The sequence below is a fragment of the Maylandia zebra genome, linkage group LG22 (assembly GCF_041146795.1).
Source record: "Maylandia zebra isolate NMK-2024a linkage group LG22, Mzebra_GT3a, whole genome shotgun sequence".
In the NCBI taxonomy this organism is placed as follows: Eukaryota; Metazoa; Chordata; class Actinopteri; order Cichliformes; family Cichlidae; genus Maylandia; species Maylandia zebra.
In genome coordinates, this window is record NC_135187.1 from 23,672,799 (window position 1) to 23,691,381 (window position 18,583).

At 39.3% G+C, this 18,583-nt stretch overlaps 1 protein-coding gene across 20 annotated transcripts in view; it reads left to right on the forward strand.

Moving 5' to 3' along the window:
- The window catches only part of adgrb2 (adhesion G protein-coupled receptor B2), a 269,007-nt gene that overhangs the window by 182,728 nt on the left and 67,696 nt on the right, over window positions 1-18,583 (forward strand). For all 20 annotated transcript variants that reach the window (XR_013095411.1, XR_001167489.3, XR_013095409.1 and 17 more), the window contains one exon: window positions 17,233-17,359. Coding sequence is in view for 17 of the 20 variants with exons in the window: in XM_012918227.3 (XP_012773681.1) it covers window positions 17,233-17,359 (127 nt within the window). In the remaining 3 variants the exon portion in view is untranslated. The remainder of the gene's footprint in view (window positions 1-17,232; window positions 17,360-18,583) is intronic.

The window sequence follows — 18,583 nt, forward strand, 5'->3', positions numbered from 1 at the left end:
CTTTTAATTCTCATATTGGGAAGCTTTGGGCTCTGTCATGTGGCCCCTATTAGTCGCTTGTGAATCAAAGAGCGGAGTAAATGAAGGAATTGATTTAAAAATATGCAGAGTATTGTCTGTCCTTCTTGGATATAACGCTTGCTTGAAAGTCTAAGTATGTATCACACTGAGTTGTGCATTGTCCTTTTTACTCACAAACTCACAGTAAAGAGATTTCAAACTCTTTTTTGTATTATTCCTTGAAAAAATCCTAAATACTGCCTACATGACCCTTTATTTACATTTCCTACATGGACAGTGTTTTTCTCTCAAGTTATTTAAAGAGATGTATGAGTTACAGCATTGCAGCTTAAGCACACATGCTGTTTATTTCATTTTGGTCAGAAACTCTTTCTCTAGTGCAGCCTAGCTTTAGCTTAGTGCATTTTGGGATACGTAGTACACCCTCCTTGTAGTAGGTTAGGTTAAATACTGTTATCTCAGAGATGGTAAATTAAATATAAATATATTGAGCGATTTGTTTGCGAAAGGCAAAAATATGCTATTATACAGTGTGCATCAGATAATACAGTGGAAATGATAAGTACATTATACACCCACTTCATTGTGTTTTGTTTCAGTTTTTATTAAAGTCGTTTTTAGATTTCTCAGGAGTCATAGCTAACAATAAGTTACTTATCTGTTTTTTTCTTTTTAAATCTAGCTCTCCAACAAAAGACTTGCAACATTTTTACTTGTGCATCGTGGGTTTTTTTTCCACTATTGTTGCAGACTAAGATTAAACAGAAATGCAAACACACACACACACACACACACACACAGAAGCAGCAGAGCCACCAGGAGGAGGGGTGGATGGCTGATACGGCTTGCTCCACTTTTCCATCTGACAGAGCAAAAGGGATCAAGACTGTGTCAAATAGCGAGTCAGCACGGGAAGAGGGAGTCGGCCAGGCTTATGCGCGCTCTGTCTCCATTGACTGTTAAAGGCATGGACAGGCTCTCAGTTAGTTTCTCCAACTATCACAACTGTCCCCAGGGAGCGTGTTAATGTGGGATTTTCAATTCTCAGTGCAAAAAGCTGGGGTGACTAGTTAAGGACAGTTGGTTTTAGGTTACTTTTTGATGCCTGTAAGTAGATTTTTTTAGGAGGGGGGTTAAGTTCAAGTCTAAGTAGTTGTGTGTACAGCTGTAGCTATGGTTTGTTTTTGCTGCTGAACATCATGGATACTTGTGGGTAGCTCATAGGTAAGGAAGATTCTGCTTTCTTATTTGGGTGAAGAAGTTATATAAGGAAGAACTTGTTTATTCTACATTCAGTATTTTTTCTTCCTTCGTGTATTACTGATTGGTTGATGTTGTTGATTTCTTCATCATGTGACAAGTGAAATGGAGCTTTAGCACTGGGGCTGTTTGTCTTGGGAATGTTTTAGAGGAAGATGTTGTTGGTATTGATAGCGATTAGAAGGCTTGACTTGGACTGTGTGCTGGAATACTTTGCCTTGGCTGCTGGACCCGTAGAGCGTGAGGATTGGTAGGTAAGTAACATCTCCATCAGCTTAATACCTTATTATTTTTGAGCCTTGTTATGGATGTTGTGTTAAGTTTTTCTGCCAATTATGCACTGCGAACATGCTCTTACAAGGTTCTGACCTTCAGCCAAGTGCAGTATTTGCCTTATGTCTATCTTACTAACTTCCACATTATCCTCTTTACTGTTATGTCGCTGGAAGTAGGCTGAGAGGGCACTGTGTTAGTCTATTATGAGACTAAGAGTTAGCAGAATGCTTAGAATCTTCCTCAGGTCTTTTTCAAGGAACCACATTCTTCATACATGCAGTGGTGGGAAGAAATGTGTGCCCCCTTCTTGATTTACAGTTTTTTTGTATGTTTGTCATACTTAAATGTTTAAGGGCATCAAAAAAATAAAATATTAGACAGAGATAACACAAACAAATGTAGCTTCTAAATGAAGGTGTTTTTATTGTTTTTATTATTAAATGGGGGAAAAATCCAAACCTACAGTGCTCTGTGTGAAAAAGTGATTGCCCCGTAAACCTAATAACTGGTTGGGCCACACTTAGCAACAACAACTGGAATCGAGCATTTGAAGTAACTGGCATTGAGTTTTTTTTAGCACTGTGGAGGAATTTTGGTCCACTCCTCTTTGCAGAATTGCTGTAATTCAGCCACATTGGAGGGTGTTTGGGCAGCTGCCTTTTTAAGGTCATGCCACAGCATCTCAATCGGATTCAGGTCAGAACTTTGATTTGGCCACTCCAAAGTCTTCATTTTATTTTTCTTAAGCCTTTCAGAGGTCTACGTGCTGGTGTTTTTTGGATCACTGTCCTCCTGCAGAACCCAAATGTGCTTCAACTTGAGCTCATGAACTGACATTCATGGCTGGACATTCTCCTTTAGCAAGTTTTGGTAGACAGCAGAATTCATGGTGCAAGTCTTCCAGGTCCTAAGGCAGCAAAACAGCCACAGAAACCACACTACCACCACCATGTTTTACTGTTGGTATGATGGTTCATTTCTGAAATGCTGTGCCAGATTTAATGGTACATACATCTTCCAAAAGGTTAAACTTTCTCTTGTGAGTCCACAAAATGCCCAAAGGTCTTGGGGGTCATAAAGATGTCTTTTTTGGCAAATGTGAGACAAGCCTTTGTGTTCTTTCTGGTTAGCAGTGGTCTTCTCCTTGAACTCCACCATGCAGATCATTTTTGTCCAGACTGATAGATGCCTCTGACTTGATTTCTCTGGTGTTTCTTTAGATTGTGGCATGTTGTGTTGCTTTTTGAGATCTTTTAGACTCTTTCACTCTGTCAGAAAGGTTAAATGATTTCTTGTTTTGACAGTGAGTGTCTTTAGTAAAAACTGAACTCTGAGTTACTTCATGATTTAACAAGAGGGACAATTACTTTTTCACACAGGGACAGGTAGGTTTGTATAACTCAGTTTTTAAATGATTAAATCATCATTTAAAAACTGAGTTTTGTATTTACTCTATTTGTTTGATGATCTGAAACATGTAATTGTGACAAATATGCAAAACACTAACAAATCAGGAGGGGGGTAAACACTTTTTCACACCACTGTATGCGGCATATTTGTGGTAACGCAGAGTGGAGGCAGGCAGAATGGCAGACCATTTATGGCTGTAGCTAAAATCTGTATGGCTAGCTTTCCTGTGTGCTCAGTAGCTTGCACACCAGGAAGGAAGATAATCCCGAGAAAGAAGCTTATAAATTAGCTTAAGGGCAGAGAGAAGCAGATTTGGATAGTAGAGGTCACTGACAAAGCATTCTCCCTACACAAGAATCGGGGAGGAATTAGGAAAGGGCATAAAACATCAGACACGACAAGGATAATGAATAGTGAGCACGAACTGCGCATTGGTCTTTAATAACGACCTATTTCAATTTTCACTCGGCTGGAGGAGGAATAATGACGTTGTAAGCTGCCTTTGTACGTTTCTATAAAAAATATTTTGTAATATTCAAAGTCTGGCCTTGATATGGCTACTTTATCTTTTATGCCTGGATGACTGTCCTAGTTGGAAGAACACCTTGAGGAATTTCTTGGAATTTGGCACGAATGTTCACTCGGACTCAAGGCTAAGCTAATTAGATTCTGTTAGTTAAAGGTCAAGTTTTTGGCTTTAACTCAAGAATTCATAAGTGAATAATGGCTGTTAAATAAATAAATAAATGATCTAGCCTTTGTTTAAAATGGAGCACTGTAACAAAAAATAATTTCCCCCAGGGATCAATAAAGTATTCTGATTCTGATTCTGATTTAACACCATAACTTAGGAACAAATAAGCAGCATTCGATCATAAGTCACATTTACACTAAACTTTGTTAGGCCCCTTGGCAGTGTGATCTTCTGTGCTTCAGAGGTGAAGATATATGTGAAACATCTACATTTAAAATCTGCTCATTAGCAGCAACATCCAATTTTGTGCACTGCCACAGCTTTGTGTTGTGTTAGAATTGGCTTTCCTGCCCAGGCATTGATTGATTGATTGATAATACTTTATTCATCCCGAGGAAAATTGGGTTAAGGGTGCCAGCCTTGCCAGCGCCATCTTACCCTTCCAACCATACTAGTGGTGCAACGGATCAAAAATCTCACAGTTTGGATCGGATCACGGTTTTAAGTCACGGATCGGATAAATTTTCAGATCTGCAGAAAAGAAAAAAAGACAAAATTTTAACATTTACTTATTAACTTTTTAAGTATTTTTTGCCTATTAAAAACATTCAACTCAAGACTCATTCCACGCAAATTAAGGTGCAATATAGGGCAGTACAGGGCTTTGTATCTACCACTCCGCTGTGATATAATGAGTGGTCACGGTCACGTAGCTTTCCGTTGACCTGAAGGTCCACCCGTTTGTAGTTGGGCAATATAAGATGCCTGGGACAGTTCAGCCATAACTTTAAACTTTTCCTGCTCATACATGCCTCGGTACAATCTTGTCACTGAAGTGGACGCGCAATGGGATATCATAGCGTGGCTCAAGCACGTTCATCATAGTTTAAACCCCTTGTTTTGCACAAGGAAATACGGCCTCCCGTCTGCAGCTAAACACCCAATAGCTTTTGTAATCGCTTTAGCCCGGTCGGACTGGGCAGCAAAGTGCTGCTTAAATGCCGCAATTTCCTCTGCTCCTCCACTTGGACCGCTAGCGCTGGCCATAACTATCGCTTGACAGACTGACCACGCGCACCATACACATACTTTTTTTTCCTTCTTTTTCGAATCGTCGGATCACGTGCCGAACCGTGGAGTGGGATCGGTTCGGATTACGGATCAACCGTGATCTGTTGCACCACTAATACATACATTACACAAGCATCACATGGGGAAGACAGGTCAGAGAGGTATAACAATGGAAAATGCACGTGAACACATGCAAGAAATCTGACATCTAATATTGTAGAGATACATATAGCAGTAGCAGAATGAGTACAATAAAGCGTAAAAATAATATCTTTATTGTCATTTCTTTTAGGCAAAGAAATTCAATGAAACTGCATCAGTGCAAATATCTCATATAGGTTTAAAATATGGCAGCTAAAAAGAAAATCTTACTATATATTATATTTAAGAACTCTAAAGTCTCTAAAAGTAACCATACAAAATTCTAAAAGGGAAAGTTTTTCATCTCATACATACGAGATGCTTCACATTTTGTAGGCATTCATGCATGATTGATTTTCTTTCTTTCTTTTTTGAATGCACAGTTCCAGCAGCATTTAGCAGAGTTAAGGATTTGGATGAAAACTATTTCTTAATCTGTCTGTCCTTCTTTTTAATGTCCTGAAACATCTGCTTGAGGGCAGCACTCTGGGCTTTTGAGGCAGCGGGAATTGTAAAGATATTCCAGGGAGGGGAGAGGGTATCCGATCAGCTTCTGGGCAGTGATGATGAGCCTCTGAAGCATTTGCTTCTCTGCCGCTGTGCAGCTGGTGAACTGCACACAGATGTAGTATGTGAGTATGCTCTCTATGGAGAAGCCATAGAAATCTTTGGGTGAGGCGGTTCTTCCTGAGGATCCTCAGGAAGTAAACCGTGCCCAGAAACTGGAAGTCCGGTCATGTTAGGTCAAATCAATTTTATTTCTTTGTCGGTATATCACAGATCAAAAAAAGTTGCTATAATTGGCTTCACAGTGTGTGCATCAAAAGATATCGTCCATCTTTAGACCCATGACCCAAATGAAGATTTAGGAGTTTGAGCTCTTTGTTCATTCTTCACATTTAAAGTATTTGTCTATTTGAGCTGAGTAACTTGAGGCACATGTATTATAATCAAAAAATGATACAATAAGAAGTCTTTTAAAAAGTACTTCCTTCTGATCGTCATACACAAACTACATCAGTTTATATGTGTGAGTCGACGTGGTGGGTCTGAGGAGGAGAAGAAAGGTTGAGACAGTTTTCTGTCACTGATTTTTTTGGGGGTTTTAAGCAGTGGCAGGCAGCATCCAGGTAAAGAAAAGAGAGTGTGTAGCTATGGCAACGTTTATCACTGACTGCTGGGAAGTCATTTAAATCCATCTCGGGTTTAGTTTGTATGCTCATGTTTATACAATAGGAGCCTTCAATTCCTAAAATTGCAGAATGTCATTTTCTTCAGAATGATAAAATCAAACGCAGATTAAAGTAATACCACAGTTAAAAGCTGTACAAAGACAGAGCTGTGACTTTTCAGTTCAGAGAGAGAAATCAGCTCAGCCCTGTGATACTGTGATATGCATTTCATTGCCAATACTGTGTGTGTTTTTGATTAAACATGTGCAGTACTACCTTTCTTCAATAGTAGCTAGTGCATTTTGAGAGGCTACATACATCATTCAGTACAGTCATGTGCTCTGTGTAAGAAATGGTTTCACAACTCCAGCCCTGAAAATCAGACTACTGTTTGGTTTCTGGGTTGGAGCTAGAAACACAGCTTTTGTTACCAGTGATGATGCTCAACATAAAATTACGTCAATTTGACACAATAGCTGAGGTTTGTTCATCATGCTAGTTTGAGGTCCATAGTAGATAGTGAACTCTTGATTTGAGCCCTCAATTGGCTCATTGACCCAATCACACACACATTAGTACCGTGGTTTTATCTGTACCTAAGCACTTTTTTCTACCATTGACACACAAGCTAATGATTGCATCAAAGGCAACTCAGGGTTTACTATCATGCCCAAGGAGGAGTTAGGGTCAATCTACTGATCTTCTGATTGTTAGATGACCTGGTCTACCACCTGAGCAAAGCCATAATGAAATCAAAGAGACCCAACTGCAACTGGTCACAGTGGTATTTTGAAAAATGCAGTGTAAGCAGTAGAGAGGTTCCTCGTGACTTTAAAAGGAGATTGGAAAAATAGAACTATGATGATCTCTTGCTTGCAGGCAAGTGTCAAAAGCATCAGAATACTCCAAGATGAGGAATGAAATGCTACAGCCTACTTTTTATATCGTTTCCTAATGCTTAAGCTTTACAAGGATCTGTGTTGGCACTCTTGTTGGCAATACCAGACTGGGTTATTTTGGGTATCAGATCAGAAAGGAAGCAAGTGTCATTGTGCATCACTAATGTAATCTGCAGCTGACTGGTGAGTGGAGGCAACCGCAAGGCACAAACCTTTATGTCCTGCACTGACCCTGCCACAAAAGCGATGCGTGCATCAGAAGAGACGCGTAAATTATGTTTTTCTTTGAGTCATTTCACCAAACACAGCCTTCAAATCAATAAATGTCTCGTGTACATTCAAAAACATAATCTGTACAGCCTTGCATGTAAACATCACGACAAGCTTCCCATAATCTTATAGCATGTTCTTCTGGTTATAAGACCAGTCTTTACATCGGCCGGTGGAACAGAGGAACGCTTAAAATCAGTTCAAATCTGGATTTGCATGCAGACACACACAAGCATGGGCTTATATTCTGGCAGATATGTTTGCTGCAGTATACCACAACAAATGTGTACTACTCAATCCTTCACAGTAGGTGGTATGTAGCGTTGAGGAAGCAGAGATGATTTGAGTCATGTGAAGATTTGTGTCAGTGCTTTCGAGCTATATAGTAAGAGGCGAGGATTTACTCCCCGCCTGGTAAATGTGCTGTCTGGCTCCCTGGTAGCCACAGAAGTAATGTCTATCAGAAAAGATAATCTCTTCTACACATTTGTTTTCCTGTTTTCACCACTGGATTCAACCTTGGTTCCGACTAGATCCCTAGCAGTATATACCATGCAGTATTATATTCAGATAAACAGCGCAGTTTAAAAAGTTTTGTTAAAAGAAAACTTTACGGTACTATTGCTGTTGATCTTATTCTTTGGTTGTTTAAAAAATAAATACAACATTTTAATCAGTCAGAAAAAAATCCATAATGAAACAACACATTAAAAAAGAAAGAGAAAACCCCTAACCCGCCCAATTATGAATGAAAGATGTAATCACAAGTAGGTTATAGAATACACATGCATGTTACCTTATTTAGCTCCACGTGCTTTCAGTAACTCAAATTTAATGCCATTGTGCTGAATTGTTTTATTATTTTTTCTGCTTTGTTCCTGTGTTTTCGAAAAGTTTCCTGTAATTCTCATTACTGTTGTAGTACATGTTGTTGTAGCAGTAATAGTAGGTTACAGCAGCATGACACGCTATAGCAGATATTGACTCAACAATAACTAAAAAAGATTCTAAATATGGCCCCACAAATATCTAAACAATATAAATACTATAACATAACACTTGATATTGTATTTTTATCTGAAGAGTTCCCTCAAACATGTTGGCCAAACAAATACTATTTAGTGCATCTTACACACAATGACACGGACATACAATAACATAAATTGCATTTGCAAATTACATTTGAAGAATAAAAATTAAGCAGTAAATAAAAAAAACTTTAGTTTCACATTTAAACAGCTGGAGCATCAGGAAATTCAGTGAGAGGAAGGAGTAACATTTAAAAATGTCTTGACCAGATTAAAATCCAACCCGTCGGATTTAACATGGCAACGGAAAGCTGTGACACCAGGATGACCCTTGTGTTCTCTTATAAAGTACAAGCAGATAATCACAATGTGATTAAACATTTTGAATCCATGACATGTCGCCACTGCCCGCAGAGTTTAGTAATCTTGCTTAGTATGTTGTCTCTTTGGAATCAGGGTGCACCTCATACAGGGCAACAATAAAAACAGATGGCTTCTGTTTTTCCTCACGTACGCCACAAGTGTGAAAGCAAGAAAAATGTATTTATGTAACACATTTCACAGACAGGAGTCACAAATGCAGAAATAAGAGCAGTACAAAAATGTCAGGAAACCTCACAAAAAAAACCTAAAAGAACAAGGTAAAAATACACAGTGCATAAAAGCAGATCCAGTGCAAACATATTACCCAAACAGCCATCTCAACAAATATTTGTTAGCTTTTGAAAGATGATATCGTGCACATATCTCATCCTTGATACTGTAGCAGCTAAATTCAATACTTTAATTAACTACAACCTTTTCTCTGTTTGTTTTACTACTGTGGATTGTCATATCTTTTGCAGCGTTACATGCAGTGCTCACACTTCACTTTGTAATACGAATAAGAAAGCTGTGTGTGCGATGTTGGTTGGGAACCGATCAGAATGCAACCAGTTGGCAATCAGCTGAGTCAAGTTCCTTGTTGTGAAGAGCAGTGCAGATGTCTTGTGGTCATCGACACAGACTTTTTGTCAGTCTGTCTGAGAGATCTTATTTCATCTATTTAGAAAAGTTTCATGCACTCACCAGGCTACTTCTTGATATCTCTAACATGGTTTCTGTCTTATTTTCTACTCTAGTGTAACTGAGCAGTTAGTTTGACTGTAATATGTCAGTTAAGCACATTATTTATATGTGTAAATGCTAATACAAAATAAGGAAAAACATACTATATGAAAAGTGCAGTGTAGTTTACACTAATACAGTGTAAACTATATTAGTAGTAGTTAAAATAACCTGAGATTATCAAAACAAAATGCACTATGTACAGTCTTCTTCTGTACATAGTACAGATCAGTATATAGTATAGATACTGATGGAAAAAATATTACTATATAAATTCACAAGTGAGCAATAAGTACATACTTCAGTTGTTATCATAAGTTTTTATCATTGCGATATGATACCACTGATTCACATGTACGCTGATGAATCTGAACACAGTGGTATATCTGAATCATTTCCTTCTTGAGGTCATTTACTTCCATAATACTCACAATTCTTTGATAGTACAGCAAACCCCCCCCTTCACACTGGTCCTTCTGCCTATGACTCATTAGCTCTCTGTTTCCACTGTCTATCACCAGCTCTCCCTCTGCCATAGACAATGACTTTACTCTCTCTTCTCTTCAAAAAGCTTTACAGCACTGGGTTACACACTGTCTGTGGCAATTTGCTCACTGTCTTCACAATTTCATGCAGTGGACATTATACCTGGTCCTGCAGTCGTCTAAAGACTTTATAGCAATTTGACTTCAGAGAATTCTTTTCTGTAATGAGGACAAAACTTTCTGTGATTCTCGTGCTACTGATTTCCATCTATGCGTGAAATAATTCTGTCATTCCCCAATGCTTTATTCACCTCTTTGCGCTTTATTGCTGTTTGCCTATTCCGCTTCCACATTTTTATTGTTTTCCTCCTTTGCTTCGCTGCATTTCTGACCATTGAAGAACACAGGAAAAGGTTTTTTGCAAACATTTGACAACACCAAAATGAGTCCCGGGAAGCCGAGCAATGAACTTAAAATGGACTAAACTATTTTTTGCATTCATCTCCTAAATCGTTTTGACAGCATTTGCAGCTGAAATTAACTGATAATGTTAATCCTTATTAAATCACTGACAGCTGTGTAGAACAACATTTTCTCGTGTAAAACTGGTTTAAATGCTTAGCTATGACTATATATTGAATGGTACCAACTGATTCAGATAAGTGGATTAAAGCGGCTAAAATTGCTTACATCTACTGTAAAAGCGCAGCCTGTCTATAAAGACCCAATGTGCATTTTGTTCTGTACCTTTAGCACGCTGGTGGTTGAAGAGACATATTTGGGATATTTGGGTCTCTTATGAATAAAAGCTGAAGGTGAAATGTTAAAGCATGACCTACAGTTATTTAAACATACCAGTACATGTAGTTTTTTTTCCGTGGAAACAAAGATAAGCTCTTGACCTTAAAAGTTAGCAGAAACAGCTTCTTGTAGGTGTTTTCATAGTAAAGGCATATCTCTAATGCCAAATGTATGCTACCTCTTGTCTTAAATGATATAAATAAACACACCATTGAATGGAAGTGCTCTTGCATCAGTCTGCATTTGGGCTGTATTTGCTGGTGTATCTAACCCTGGACAAACTTTTCCGTGAAGTGGAATCATGTATTTCAAATAACCTGGAGATTTCATTTAGAAACCTTTGTCCTAGTCTTAGGCATTCAAATCATGTTTTTTTTCTCAGACCTTGAGAGATCTCATTAGAGCTTGACACCACACAGTTTGAAAGAGAATACTAGATCCAAGATGTCGGAGGTTTAAAAAGGACTGGTTCCCCCTATCTTATCTAGAAAAACAGTTTTTAGTTTTATGGATTCAGAGAAGTTCTAAAAATTATGGCAAAATGTCAGTTTTAGGTTTTGTTTATCAGCTTTTCAACAAAGTTTGGTTCATTGGGAAAAAGTCCATGTCCTGTATTTTTTTTTTTTAATATGACTATAAAGGTGCTGGCAATACATCACTACACTTTCATACAGCTGAAATCCCTTCATCAAGCCATTCAGTTTTAGTCATTCAAAGCATGTTTAACCTTTGTTTGCTGCTTAACAGGGGGCAATTGGCTTTCATAGCACTGCCCTTTCAGGCAAGATTTGGTGCCAATTTATTCTCAGTAGACATAAAAGGTCAATTTACGCTGTTGTTCGGAAAGTATTTTTCCTATTTTTTTCTTAACAGCCACAAAAACATTCTACCAGCAATTAGGAAGCAAAATGGGAAGCATTTTAATAGGTTTCTGCCACTGGCAGGTCAACATTTTTGCTTATCTGGTAACAACAGTGCTACTAATCAACATCTTGTGCAGACATACACATTTTTGAGAGAAATGTCCGAGCTCAGTGATATAATTCATATTTGTAAGCATTTCTGGCAGGATTAAGAGTAATTCCATTGGTGATCTCTTAACCTTGCAATCTGACACTATCACAGGTCAAAATTTCAGTTTGTCCAATACAGTAAATCACCTTCAAAATGATAAGATCCCTATCAGCTGCAGTTCTGATTCTTATGTAACCCTTTAAGGCAGCTAAAGATAAAGTGCACATGTTAAATGTTAGGATACTAATGGTTATATTTATTGCAATGCAAAGCAGCGCAGTGCCTTGCAGCAGCAGCCCTCAATGAGCACATTGTCGAGTTACAAACTCTTGTTTAATGTGTGTGTAAACTGTGTAATCCCCACTGAGCATGGAGGGTTATCACCAACTCTAGCATTCATTTAATAAATCTTTGTCAAGACCAAAGAGCAGATGTGTCGGTTACAGCAATTCTAGAAAGCAGGTTGATTTTATGTATATTTACACATCTTGTAGTTTTTTCTTATAATGCCAGGTGGAGCTCTTTGCAGTATACATTTGGATTCCATAGCCTATCTACCAACTGTACTAATATAGAGACCTGTTTGTACATCTGGTACCTGTTTTCCATGATAAGAAGAGCTGTCAGCAGTTCCTGGTCCATTCAAAGGCTATAACAAAAGTATCACAAAAGCTGCGTCCTTTTAATCTTTTCTCACCCTCTGATCCTAACTGATAATCTAACACTGTTATGAGCCCAGTGGGAGTCACAGCAGTGTTGTGAAGCCGTAGCTGTAGTGGATCTACAATGCCAGCATTCAGGGTTTGTGCCAACTTTGTGTGCGACATAAAACTAAATAAAAGTCAAAGCTGACTTTCTGCTGAAAGGCACAAAAAACCAACAGTGGAGTATAGCTATGGTAGATGAAGGTTAGCAGTCAATTAAGCTTGAAACTCAGCAGACAAAACAAAGAGGTCACAGATAATGTGTATTTGTGTGCCTGTGTGTGTTTGTGTGTGTGCGTGTGCGTGTGTGTGGTGTTATCTTTAGCGATCCCTCCCTGCTGTGTGCTGTCAGATAGTTTCTCATTACGCCAACTTCCTCTCTGCTGAGACTAGTGTAGAATACCGTGTGTGTCTGTGTGTGTCTTTATTTATTGCATGCAGTCTGAATGTTTGGAGCAGTAAATTAAAGGCTTTCATGTCCATGTATAAATTAACCATTAAAAACATGTAACACTTCACGTCCCTGTACTTATGTGAGCAAAGCCGTTTGGAAGTACTTAACTGGACATCATTTGGGAGGTCATATATAAGCTAACCAGCACATATGACTATGAAAAAAATGTCGATTTGTGTGTTAGCATACTTTCCCAACACGTAGTGCAACCTTTTAGAGTTCAAAAATATAGTTCCTCAACAAATTATATCTGTAAAAGTGGTCAGCTAGTCATTGTTGTGGGATGTATAACCATGGTAATTAGTGAAATGTCAGAAATGGGTTGCAGATGGACGTTTGCCTATTAAGAAATGTTTTTCCGTTGTTTTCTTGCAAATATCAGGATTCCAATGCAAGATAAAATAAACCAAATATATTTTAATAAACTTACAAAGACTGTGACCAAAGGACACTGCAGGGAAAAGCAGGATAAAGCCAACAAAAAAAATGATAATAATAATAAAAGGACAAACCAAAACTCAGGGGAATATGTAAGAATGAGGCAGGACACAACATGGCAAACAGCAGGATAAACAGAAAGTCAGACAAAGAGCAGAGGCAAAAATATATATTTGCTCAGGGGTGTGACGAGACACCAGTGGGAGGCTGTTTAGGGCAGGACAGCTCGGAGAGTAGCTGGCCCGTGCTTGTAGACAAATCCAACACTTTCATAGTGAACAAAGCCGTCACAAGGAGTATCTTCAATTTTTTTCCTGACTGGTTGAGAAGCACACGTTTTCCACTGACAAACAGGTGGTTGCTAGGGGGTTACTGTAGGTCTGTGTGATTGGAGCTTTAGCGATCATTTTCTCTTCAGCAAGCACTAGCAACCAGCCAGGGAATGCTCATTTTTACTTCATGACCAATTAGACCATCTAGGCCTCTGTGGCTGGGCCTTATTCAGCTACAGTGGTCGGTAAAATAAATGACGTATACACAAGCCAAAGAAGCAAAAATACCACACACGTATTTCCTCATCCTTGCCATTCTTTTGCTCTCTCGCCTTGTCTTTTTTTAATCTTCCTCTATCTGTCGCTCTCTCAAACACACAAAAACACACAAAGCCCTGCACCATGTTGATACCTGTCAAGCTGTCTCTAAGCTTCACTGCTGTAACTCTTTTTCTGATCCTTAGTCTTTGAAGTGTCATAGTGCAGATGATGATCATCAGGGGATTGTACTCACATCTTATTAGTGACATTTTGATTTGAGTGTCAGTGTATGTGTGTGTGCATGTGTCTGGTTTATGATCCTGTTTGCAGTCCTTCATGTTCAGACATACTTTTGAGGGTTAATGTTGATACACTCTTGTCATTTACAGTCAAACTGATCATATATAAGTGGCCTGTCAGAGCAGAAATAGTCTTGAGTGGTATTTTTTACTGATCTGCAGTTAACGTGATGTAAGTGGCAAGCAGAGCATGTAACTTTTTAACTGTCTGTTTGCTTTTTTTTTGATGGACGGGTGTAAAAGCAACAGTAAAGTTTTCTTAACTTGAACCAGAAACCATTCAGCGTGTTTGTTTATTTCATTCATTTATGCTCTCAAATCCAGAGTTTTGTGCAACAGAGCTGTGTTAAGCGGGCATCACAGAGGAGTATCATTGAATTCCTCTTTGAAAGCTATCCTTCTGTTATTTCCCCAAAGGTTGGATAAAAAGCTAAGATACCATAAAGACAAAACTAATCAAAACAGCTTGTTAATTTTATTGAATTGAAGCTGTCAGCCAAGCTTCTTCTCATTTAAATTTTTAATTGTTAAAGATATACAGATTTTACAGTCAAAGCATTTCCCAAGTGCTGTTAAAGAGAGCAAGGGCTTTTCCAAACATCTTAGCTTTTTGATACTTTGCACATAGACAAAAAAAGTATGTCACAAAAACATAAAACTACAAGGGTCAAAATCAGTCCCTGTGAGGCCTAATAGTCAGTTGTGTATCCTTTTTGCTGGATAACAGCCTGCAGACATTTGCTCTCTCATGCTCCTCCAGATGTGATGGCCTTCAGTTCAGCCCACAGATTTGTCAGGGCTTTGCCTAAGCCAGTCAGTAACATTCTCTTTGGCCTTCTGGAGGTAGTTCATCAAGGTTGTTGTCGTGTTGGAAGACAAAGCAACAACTCAGACTCAGGTTTGCTGCCGACTACTGGAGGTTTACTTTCAGAATCTTCACATTTCCGATTCCTTCCACCTTGACCAGATTCCCACTTCAAGACGCACTGAAGCGTCCCCACAACATAATACTGCCACCACCGTGTTTCACTGTAGAGATGCTGTTCTGTTTTGGGTTTTACACCTCTTCCCTCTTTCTCCAGCACAGGCAGTAGTTTAGTCTAGTTTATTCTCATCTGAACAAAGGATGTGCTTCCAGTTTGCATGATCCTTCTTCCGCTTGTACTCGGCATCCTTCACTCTGGCTTGAAGTGGCGTTTTTCCTGGTCTGAGACTTCAAAGTCCAGTCCTGTTCACGGTCCTACTGATGGTCTTTTTTGAGACCGCAGTTCCCAGCTTGACTAAGTCATTTCCTCGTGTCTTGGTAGTTCTGTTGTTTTTGGACACATCTCACTAGTTTTCTTTTCAGAGTCTGTGATTTGTTTCCTACCTCTGCCCGGCTTGTTCTGCACTGTGTGGCTCTCTTTCAACTTCTTGATGATACTTCTCACTACAGTTCTTGAAACACTCTGATAACTTTGTTTATCCGTCTCCTGCTTTGTGAGCATCAACAATTGTTTTTATTAAGTCTATACTGATTAATCTGGTTTTTTCTCAAGTGGCAGCTCAAACCCTTGCTTAAGTTTTTGTACTATGTGGAAAAAGTTTTAAGTGAGTGTTTTCTTTCACAAAGATGAGTCGCTAGGTACATTTTCATCACCCAAAATCCCTGCTGGGAAGCATTTGTTCTCACATAGATCCCCTTCTTCCCCTGCTAAAGATCCTTGTTTTGAAACCGGCAACTATTACCACAGTAACAGGAGTTGTCTTTAGCTTCAAATAATTGATTTTTTTTTTTCTTTTTCAAGCAGGCCACTGCTGCTTGAAATCAAACCGAGTCTCTTGTGGTCAGATTGTTGTGCCTACATGCTATAACAAAAGGCTGTACTTTGGAAAGTACAGTTTGTCAGATATCTGTGCAAAAGGTTTTTGAGGCTTTGGTTAAAGAAAAAAAAAATCCTATACACCTACTCCATATATTTGCATGCTACATTGAATATAGCCTGCGAAGTATTTTACTATAACCTAAAATATTCATGACAAAACATGAAAGTTTAGCAAACGTTCATGCTGTTTCAAATCTTGAGGTGACATTTCTAAAAGTTTTATACTCACTTAATCTGCTTTATCGCGACTATTTGCCTGCGGCCTGATCGGACTGGATTAACAATGAAACTGAACCCACTCTAACTGTCATCAGCTCTGATGTTTCTACTTTAAATCCTGGACGTTGCCACACCCGCTTCAAAACACAGAGAAAGGAACAGAGGAGAAAAAGAAACAAAAATATTTCTCACTGACACATTACTTGCTCCTTCTTTTGCCGTAACTCATGAAGCTGGCCTTCTTGACCCCATTAGAACATCTCTATGGCTTTCACCTGTCTCTGGCAACTGAAATAAAAGTATATCCAGGGTTAATCGTAAGGTTAATGTGCAGTGTGAACTCTCAGGGTAATTAGTTCACTTCTTATTGATTGACCTCAACACTCGACCTTCCGTTGGGAGCTTTTATAGAAAAGTAAAAGGGTGGGAAGGAGGGAGGCAACGGGTGGCCAAAAAAGACGGTAAAGATCCCAAGCAATAAAGCGTTCAAGGTTCTATTGTACGAGATTCTGGCCGCTTGCTTCCTTTGCAGTAATGTGTTAGGTGTCAAAGCAATTGACCATTTAGTTCCACATAAGCCCCATACACCATTTAGGCCTCACTGGTTTTTGTTAACTTTTCGCCGATGCAATCCTTTTCATTTTCCCCCCAGACTCTAAGGGCATTCTTCCATGTAAAGGGAGATGGGATAGATAAAAGGGAAAAAGAAAAAAAAAAGGATGAACAAAGACGTGAAAGAAAGTGTTTAGGTTGCTGAACACGGAGAAGGACAAGTGGGGTGATGCTGTAAAGGAGTAAAAGAGCATGGCGGTGCCCGAGTGCCGATCGCTGAATGTTAAACGTATATGCTGTGAATGGCTGAGCTCGGGGAGCTCGACGGGGAGGAACGAGTCCGTTAAAACTTTCTGTCCCCTTTTCACAAGTTGTTGGGCTTTTTTTTTTTTCACCTCCTGTATCCATGTGTAGTCATGTGACAGTTTTATTTTTATGTGTCTCACAGTCACTGTCTATGTCCCATGTGCCACCTCCCCACACCCTCTCTACCAACCCCACCCTTCTCTCCACCTCCAGGGAAGCTGGCGCAGAAAACTGGGGCACAGAAGGCTGCCAAACGCTCGCGTCAACCGCTGTCCATACCAAATGCCTGTGCAGCAGAATATCCACCTACGCCGTGTTAGCGCAGCAAGCTAAAGACCCGGTGAGTCACCTATGCAAAGCCTGATGTACTCTGTGGGACTTTGGGGTGTTAACGAGGCAACTACTACCAGGAGGAGAGGGTGCGCAGGTCAGTGAGCTGATTTTCTGTACGCAGACTCCAGCCACTATCCCCGTCAGACATATCACCGAGAACTACGTCTCTTAAGTCATTTATTGAGTTAACAGAAGGATATGGATGGCTGAGGCTGGCATGACTAGCAGAGCTTTATGTGAGATGTCTTACTTCATAACAATGAGAGCAGCCTGAGTGGGGCTGTCAGTTTTATAACTGTGACACAGTACTGTATAAATGGCTATTTTGATCACTGTGTGTTTGTCTAATTATATGTTGACTGGCTGTCATTCTTCCCATTACGCAAGTTTGGGGTTTATTTTTGTTTGTTTGTTTTTGAGCTTAAACTTGATGAAGGTCGGACTCTTTCAGTCCCATGTGATGTGAGAGAGGCGAGGCGACGGGAGGAAGGAAGAGATTTTATTGTGTCTCTGTGTGACTTTTTTTTTTTTTTTTGCCTGGAGCACATAACGTGTTCCTCTATAAATAGTTCACGTGGCTCACAGTGTGTGTTTGACGTGACAAAAGCGGGCTTTTTAGAGTTAATGGTAATGCACATTCTGATTCACTGACCTGTTCTCCTGCTTTAATGGTCATCTAAATACCCGATCACCTTCCTCGTAGATCCACCCAAAGGACCCTAATTCTCTCACTGTGTAACACCTCACACTATCACCCCATTTATTTTACACCTTACCTCTAATTCATTATTTTTACCCATTTTCTTGCTTCCCTTATTCCTTTTAGCTGGTTTTTTTTACCTGCGAATCTCTTGTAAGACACCCCCCCCCTTGTCACTTCTTTTTTACCCCTGTTCACCTTGTTAACATTTCCAGTTTTCATTCTCACTTTATGCTGCAGCTCTGACCCCTACACTGTGGTCACAAAATGCTCCCCCTTGGCTTTGGCTCTTAATTTGCCTCTCTGATTACTTGTACTCAAAGCCCACGACAAGACCGGTTGCTTAAAATATTCAAAGGAGCAAAAGGAGATGAGGTTTGGGTACATTTTTGTCACACATTAAAATCTCTTTTGTGATTCTCTCTTTTAATAGTTAGTTCTCTAGTAAGCGCTGGAGAATAACTGTGTGTGTCACAGAAATGGAAAGTGATTGTAAGGAACAGAGGATTTGGAGGGTGGAGGAAATGTTCA